Below are 8,485 nucleotides of genomic sequence, written 5' to 3' on the forward strand. Positions count from 1 at the left end.
GCCCTTATCGCAAAGAAGAGCACTATATCCACTGGAATGTGTTACTTTGAAACAAGTGAATGGGCGATCAGCGGTTGATGAAAGTATTAACGGCCACGGTGGCAGCGGCAACATGGTAACGAAGCGAAATGTGTCCGATTTGCCTTCTACCACGTCAAAAGAAAGGAAGAAACGAGTAAATGTTCTAGTGATAGACAGAGGTGAGGCATAAACTAACAAAACCCAGACGTGTCGTTATAGTGGGGTGAATTTATGCCAGGGAAAACTTAAGTATTTATTACTTCACCCACTTGTGCAATTGTCCCTTATGAACAGTTATTTATAATGGCGTAGAATTAATGATGTACTTTTAACCACTTCGCATTGTCTATGTGTCACCAATGCTGGTCCAATAGGCCATATGTCAAATTGGTGATAAAAGGGGTACATTTAAAACATTCAAATCTCGAAGGGAAGTCGGTGGTGTGTTGCGGACGTCATTTGGGAGGGTATTTCAGATCAGTTAACTATAGCTGTAGTACAGTACAGTAAATGAGTGTGCACGTATTCAAGCTATCCCATGTCTCTTCACGCCTCAGTTGCCACAGGTTGCAGGAGTCCCTGCTGAGCTCTGCCAGTGGTTACAGAAACTACAGAGGTGTCCTCAACTGGTGTGTTGTCATGCTGGTAAGTTTTCTTCTGCAAAGTCACAATGAGAGTCTCAGTTAATTCTCCAGTCTGCTCAACAACACTCAGGTCAGTGTAAACACTACAATCACTGGCTAGGTTTCCCTCTTAGGCTACATCTTAATACCTAATTATTTTTTTTGGGGGGGACTATGTTGTTCCATGTAGTGAATATGTTACACAGTGCGTTTGTATGGGCTAATAGCAGTAAGGCAAAATTAAAATTATTCATCAAATAATTTTGTAAAAAAATTACATTTTTGATACTTCAAGGGGTCTTAAAATTCTAAATCAAATAGAATAATGATCCATGGTATGACCTTCTTAAAACAATTCCATATAGCTTAGTAGAACCCCGGTTTAGACAGGGCTTAGACTGTTTAGTGCCAAAATAAGGGGTTATACATGAAAAAAAAACAAAAAACATATATATATAGTTTACAGTATATCTCTCAGATATAGGACAGAAACTTCAGAACAAACTTCCTTTAGATTCTTTGGGGGGACTATCTGTTGTTCCATGTAGTGAATCTGTTATTAAATGCGTTTGTATGGGCAAATTGCAGTAAGGCAACAAAACAAAAAAACATCTAATATTTTAACATTTTAAATTTTTATACCTCAATGGGTCATAAAATTCTAAATCAAATAGAAAAATGATCCTTGGTATGACCTTCTTAAAACAATTCCATATAGCTTAGTAAAACACTACTACTACCGCCCATCTTAAACAGGGCTTAGACCAGGGTGTCTGTAGTGACTGTAGACTTTAACACATAGGGGCTCCCGAGTGGCGCAMGGGTCTAAGGCTAGAGGCGTCACTACAGACACCCTGGTTCGAATCCAGGCTGCATCACAAACGGCTGTGATTGGGAGTCCCATAGGGCAGGCGCCAATTGGCACCGCGTCGTTTGTGTTTGGCCGGTGTATCACAACCGGTGTATCACAACCAGCCGTGATTGGGAGTCCCGTAGGCTAGGTGCCCAGCGTCGTCCGGGTTTGGCCAGTGTAGGCCGTGATTGGCCAGTGTAGGCCGTCATTGTAAATAAGAATTTGTTTTAACTGGCTTACCTCCTACAAGAGGAGTCGATCAGAGAGCATCACTGTGCGGTGGTGGGTGTGTGCCCCCAGGTCTCACCAGAAGGCATATTCATCCCACGCTGAGCCTGAAAACACAGTGTTTAATGACACCAGACACTTATTCAGAACACCTCAAGAGGATTATATATCTAGCCCGAGGCTGCTCTGTGTTCCTGTTCTTTTAGTTTAGCAAGATTACAGTGAAAGTGAGACAAAATCATATTTCTCATCATATTCTTTTGTCTTTTAATGATTTTGCTGCAAAAGGAGGTGATGTGGATTGAGGTGAGGCCAAGGTCATCCTGCTTTCATGTAATACTCTGATATTTTGTAAGATTCCTTTAGGCTAAACTTACTAGACGCAGGATAGTAGAGGTACATTGGCACTTGTGCCGCGGCACTTACTGTTGCTGGACTAGACTATTCTGTCCAATCCTAAAGTGGGACACGTAACGCTTAGCTATATAGTTAGCTAATCACTTTGTTAATAACCTTGTGTTTTGCTAATTCAGTTTGGCTTTGAAGTCAGTTTGTGAGAGGATYGGAAACAGCAGGACATTCCCATTCCTCTAGCTCTRAGTGAGTKTCAATACAACCACATAAACCATTATTTTACTCTTTAGAGAGAGATGTTGGAGTTCAAGGATGGTTTGATGATGCTAAGGGAAACATGGTGGTACCATTCCCTTAGAAAAACACACTGACATTTAGATGTGTAACTATTGTGGGGAAATATGGTATTGAGATTCTATCTAAAGTAATCATTCTGCAACAGCTAGTTCGTTGATCTGAATTCACGTCAAATCTAGAGCACCGCCAGCTTAGTCCCCTTCATCAAAGCCGTGGAGAAGAAATTCACATTTCTAAAACTGTTGATAATCCACTCTCTGAAACAAGATCATTTGGTCATCACAGTACTTTGTTCATTCTTTGAACTTCTTGTCAAATTCCCGTTGAACGTGGAGAAGTCTTTGTATTCSATAATAAGAAATTACAATCCAAAATGAAAAATGTTCAACGAGGGAGGGAGAGAATCACAAGACAGACCTAAAAATCAAGAGGGTGATTATCTTAACTTGCAAACACTTCATCTTTTAGCTGTCAAGATGAGTTCCACAAATAGTACTGTATTTGGTATTTTATTAGGATCTCCATTATCTAGAGCCAAAGCTGCAGCTACCCTTCCTGTGGTTCACATAAAACATGACATTAATAGACCATTACAGCTGAAGGCCAGAACTACATAAAATGACAATACATAACATTAATAGACAGTTTTTTTTAGTWAAAAAATAAATAATAGACAGGTACAAAACRAGCTACATTTTAAATAAGTATACACACTTTAATATTAGTATGCCTTAGCAATCATTGCAACATGTACTCATAATAACGTCTACACTGCAGTCATCCATTTGTTACAGTTGCTTACTGTTACAATTGCAGGTCCTGATCCTAATCTCTCAGAACCAGTTGTTCTGTAAACACTAGCGAGAATCTCACAGCATTAGGAACCACCCGTGTCCTTGGTTCTTCCGTTTGACGTCAGTACTGCTCATAATAATGTGATTCATAGGCAAGTGCAACGAAAACACAATGAAAATGCAACATTCCTCCAGCTTCAACCACAGTTGTCACCCTAGCAACTGTGCCATTCAGCTCATAGCAATGAGCTACAGATGGAGTTTCCTCCCACTAAGGCTTCAATGTAATCCTTCACCTCAGCAACCGACTTGGATTTTTCTCCAGCTGAAGTTTCAATTTAATCCTTCGTTTTAGCTACCGATGTGGACTTTTTAGATGCTCATCACTGCACAATGTGCAATACATTGAACAGAGTTATCATTATCATCATCAGATGTCTAGTCCTGTCTAGTGCATAGAAATGAACTAAACCAAACTGCCCTTAAAGGGCTTTCTGAGGTATAGTGTAACGTGTTACAGTCTACTGCCCGTAAAGGGTTTACTGAGGTATAGTGTAACGTGTTACACGGTCTACTGCCCTTAAAGGGTTTACTGAGGTATAGTGTAACGTGTTACAGTCTACTGCCCTTAAAGGGTTTACTGAGGTATGTGTAACGTGTTACAGTCTACTGCCCTTAAAGGGTTTACTGAGGTATATAGGGTGGGCATTCTAGTTTCTTTATTTCTATGTTGTCCTTTTCTATGTGTTTGGCCTGGTATGGTTCTCAATCAGAGGCAGCTGTCTATCGTTGTCTCTGATTGAGAACCATACTTAGGTAGCCTTTTTTCACCTGTGTTGGTGGAGAGGTTGACTTTGCTAAACAAAGTCTTGAGCTTCACGGTTTGTTTTGTTGCTTATTGTTTGTTCGGCGTCATTTTTATTTAATAAAGAAATGTACGCTCACCACGCTGCACCTTGGTCCTCTCTTTCAACAGCCATGACAGAATGTAGCTTGTACCAAGTGAAACAAACTGTATTTTCAAGGATGCAATGAATTTACAAGCCCTCTTTTGTTGTAGGTCTTAAGCAATGCCCGTCTGTTCTTGGAAAACCTTTTAAAGTAAGTACAGTATGTTATGAGAAGCTTGCCAAAAGAGAAGAGGGGGAAAGAGAGTGTAGTCTATGGCTGTCATTTGACGGTTGGAAGTAAAGGCCCCGTTTTCAGAGACGTGCAAGGAGGGTAATTGTGATGTATTACTGTAAAGTAAGATAGGAGGTTCTGTGCCTGATTCACTCAACATGCTGCATCACTTACACTCGCAGCATTCTGAAAACTGAAAGGCTGAAATGTTTCAATTAACTTTTAATGTCACATGAACAAGTACAGTGAAATGCCTTTCTTGAAAACTCTAATCCCAACAATGCAGTAATCAATAACAATGTAATACTACAAAATAACAGGGTAGAACAAAAACACACGAGATATAAAATAAGAATGTGGTTTGATTCAGCTGAGCTCTGAGTGTCTAACCACAGTGTTCTGTTTTTCTAGGTATGGTATTCTAGTGGACGCCAATACAAGTGGTTTCTCTATTCATAAAGGACCCTACAACATGCCTGCAGCGTGCCTTGTTATCGGTACGTGGACTTTACTCTGCTCTAGCATGTCCTTTAGGGTCCTTCTGGATATTCCCCCTCACTCCCCCTACGCACTAGATCACTCTCCAACAAACTATCACTATCATTCCCCAGACCCTACACACTGATCACTCCCCCTTACACACTATACTCCCCCCTACACACTAGATCTGTAGGCAGGTCATTACAGGCTGTCCTGCTGCAGCCGTCTTCTGAGGTCCATCCCCCTGGCCTATTTTATGGGCCTGCAGTACGGAGAAGGACTAGGGACAAGGGACTCCCTATACAGTACAGTACTGAGAGAAGGACTATGGGACAAGGGACTCCCTATACAGTACAGTACAGAGAGAAGGACTATGGGACAGGGACTCCCTATACAGTACATATATGAATAGAAGGACTAGGACAAGGGACTCCCTATACAGTACAGTACTGAGAGAAGGACTATGGGACAAGGGACTCCCTATCACAGTACAGATGAGAGAAGGACTATGGGACAAGGGACTCCCTAATCAGTACAGTACAGAGAGAAGGACTATGGGACAAGGGACCCCTATACAGTACAGTACTGAGAGAAGGACTATGGGACAAGGGACTCCTATACAGTACAGTACTGATAGAAGGACTATGGGACAAGGACTCCCTATACAGTACAGTACTGAGAGAAGGACTATGGGACAAGGGACTGCCTATACAGTACAGAACTGAGAGAAGGACTATGGACAAGGGACTCCCTATACAGTACAGTACTGAGAGAAGGACTATGGGACAAGGGACTCCTATACAGTACAGTACTGAGAGAAGGACTATGGGACAAGGGACTCCCTATACAGTACAGTACTGAGAGAAGGACTATGGGACAAGGGACTCCCTATACAGTACAGTACAGGGGCATAGCAGACAATGACGCCCTCAGAAGGCACTGGTTTTATATGCATTGCAGCATATTTATTTTATAACACTTGTAGTCATTGACGCGTGATCCAGTGTCTGTTTTATTGGCTGTAGTATCAGTTAAGCTCAAGCACTTGTTCTGATGTGAGCCAGGCACAGAAGTTGCAAGGCATTAGAGACAGACACCTACTGTATTTTATTCTCTGTTTTATTCAAGGTTGGTTTCCACAGAAGTTGCCAAGGCGTTAGAGACAGACACCTACTGTATTTTATTCTCTGTTTTATTGAAGGTTGGTTTCCACAGAAGTTGCCAAGGCATTAGAGACATACACCTACTGTATTTTATTCTCTGTTTTATTGAAGGTTGGTTTCCACAGAAGTTGCCAAGGCGTTAGAGACAGACACCTACTGTATTTATTCTCTGTTTTATTCAAGGTTGGTTTCCACAGAAGTTGCCAAGGCATTAGAGACAGACACCTACTGTATTTTATTCTTTGTTTTATTGAGGGTTGGTTTCCATAAAAGTCCACCTCAACCTATTCCATCAGGCCTTTGACATTTTGAATAGTGTAGGCCTTTAGAATTGATTCTATGATGTATCCTTCAAAACACAGCAGAAAAACATTATTCCAAAGACCAGGTCACATGATATGGTATGGAGCGAGAGGCAGCCTCTGCAGCTAGTTAGATAATCCCACGATTCAAAATAGTTGAGCCTTTCATTTCTTTCTGTGTGTGCATACAACCATGTTCGTGTGTGCATGCTCATGCATACGCATGTGTGTTTGTGTCCGTTCTCATGCGTGTTTGTGTTTTCTTAAGTGTGTGTTTCCTCTCCACTGCAGAGCTCCCCTGCCAGTCKTGCAGTAGGACAGTAACAGTGCAGTAGTAGCAGGTGGTCTATGCAACACATATGCTGTGTTTGTGCTGCCTCATTTGTCCCAGAAGCTGATGCTGTGACAGCAGGTTTATCTTAACAGGGCAGTGGTGGACCCCCCCTCCCCTCAGCACTGTAGGGAGGAACAACATAAGGTCTTATTTTATCATCGTATCATCTCCCTTGTATATGTTAACTCGCCATGCTTGTCGTGTGTTTGTTTGGTAACATTTATTTGATAACCGACATCATTTGTCTCGTCTTTCCTTCCAGTGTCCAACGTGTTTATAGTGGCAGCTTTGTACACAGAGCGAAGGCTCTCAGTGGTGAGTTTCATTCTGATGTGCTTACCATTGTTGCTGTTATTGTTATAAAAAAAGTTTTGCCTGCGCTGCAGACGGCTATATCAGTCCGCTAATACAGATCTATTAAAGGCCCAGTGCACTACTTTTGTGATTTTTATTTAATGATTTAAAATATATAAATATGTTGTGATTTCTCAGGGGGTGCTGCAGCCCCCTCACACCCCTGCTTCCCGCAGCCTTAACGTGCAGTTCTTCTGTCCCTCCAGGGCTGCTTCAGTGAACGTGTTGGGCTGCTGGTTCATTCCATTAACCTGTCAGTCACACTGTGCTTCCCGGTGGCTATCGTACTAATGGTGAAGTCCATGACTCCAGGTACTGCTGTATGTGTTCTCATCAGCCTACAGATGTAGGATCTTAATTTGATCGCCCTGTTGCAGGAGAACCTTCCGTTTTGCATCATCATCATGATGTGGCCAGTGACACTTTGCTTCTTGAAAGTCCAATATCTTGAAAACTTGACTGCTGACATGTAAAACATTTTGGGARTGTATCAACTGTGGATGAATGAAAAAAATAACAAAGGAGAGTTTCTGAGTGGAGTTTTTCTTTAATTATAATCCACATAATCAATTACATTTCCTGTTGCTGAAGTATGTTTTTCCCTGCAGTAGCAAACTGGCTCAAATTAAGATCCTACATCTGTATAGCAAATCCTGCTTTTCAGAAAAAACTAAACTGTATCTGAATCTAGTGTGTCTATGTGTTTCTCATACTACATTAACTACACATTAATGACCAACTGATTCCATAATATAAAATCACATACTTGGATAATATAATACTACACTAACTACACATTAATGACCAACTGGATAATATAATACTACACTAACTACACATTAATGACCAACTAGATAATATAATACTACATGAACTACACATTAATGACCAACTGATTCCATAATATAAAATCACATACTTGGATAATATAAACTACACTAACTACACATTAATGACCAACTGATTCCATTAATATAAAATCACATACTTGAATAATATTACACTACACTAACTACACATTAATGACCAAACTGGATAATATATTACTACATTAACTACACATTAATGACCAACTGATTCCATTAATATAAAATCAGATACTTGGATAATATAATACTACATTAAATACACATTAACGACCAACTGGATAATATAATACAACATTAACTACACATTAATGACCAACTGGATAAAATAATACTAAATTAACTAAACATTAATGACCAACTGATTCCATTAATATAAAAACACATACTTGGATAATATAATACTACACTAACTACACATTAATGACTAAATAGATCATTTAATACGGCATTAACTACACATTAATGACCAACTGGATAATATAATACTACATTAACTACACATTAATGACCAACTGGATAATATAATACTACATCAACTACACATTAATGACCAACTGGATATATATATATACTACATAAACTACACATTAATGACCAACTGGATAATATAATACTACATGAACTACACATTAATGACCAACTAGATAATATAATACTACATTAACTACACATTAATGACCAACTGGATAAT

General features: G+C 40.0%; 1 protein-coding gene across 1 annotated transcript; it reads left to right on the forward strand.

Moving 5' to 3' along the window:
• LOC112076755 (diacylglycerol O-acyltransferase 1-like) lies at positions 1 to 7,361 on the forward strand. The gene is made up of 6 exons (XM_024143435.2): positions 1 to 200; positions 579 to 666; positions 4,231 to 4,271; positions 4,704 to 4,789; positions 6,834 to 6,886; positions 7,132 to 7,361. Exons 2-6 carry the CDS (start codon positions 661 to 663, stop codon positions 7,273 to 7,275), a joined length of 330 nt encoding a protein of 109 aa, XP_023999203.1. The 5' UTR covers positions 1 to 200; positions 579 to 660; the 3' UTR covers positions 7,276 to 7,361.
• Positions 7,362 to 8,485: the final 1,124 nt, after the last annotated feature.

Source organism: Salvelinus sp. IW2-2015, unplaced genomic scaffold, assembly GCF_002910315.2.
Source record: "Salvelinus sp. IW2-2015 unplaced genomic scaffold, ASM291031v2 Un_scaffold3994, whole genome shotgun sequence".
NCBI classification, from domain to species: Eukaryota; Metazoa; Chordata; class Actinopteri; order Salmoniformes; family Salmonidae; genus Salvelinus; species Salvelinus sp. IW2-2015.

Excerpts from the sequence above, each read along its gene's own strand:
- LOC112076755 (XM_024143435.2), top strand. Across the intron at positions 4,790-6,833 it reads TGCAGCGTGCCTTGTTATCG|TGTCCAACGTGTTTATAGTG; the intron begins GTACGTGGACTT and ends CTTTCCTTCCAG. Across the intron at positions 6,887-7,131 it reads CAGAGCGAAGGCTCTCAGTG|GGCTGCTTCAGTGAACGTGT; the intron begins GTGAGTTTCATT and ends CTGTCCCTCCAG.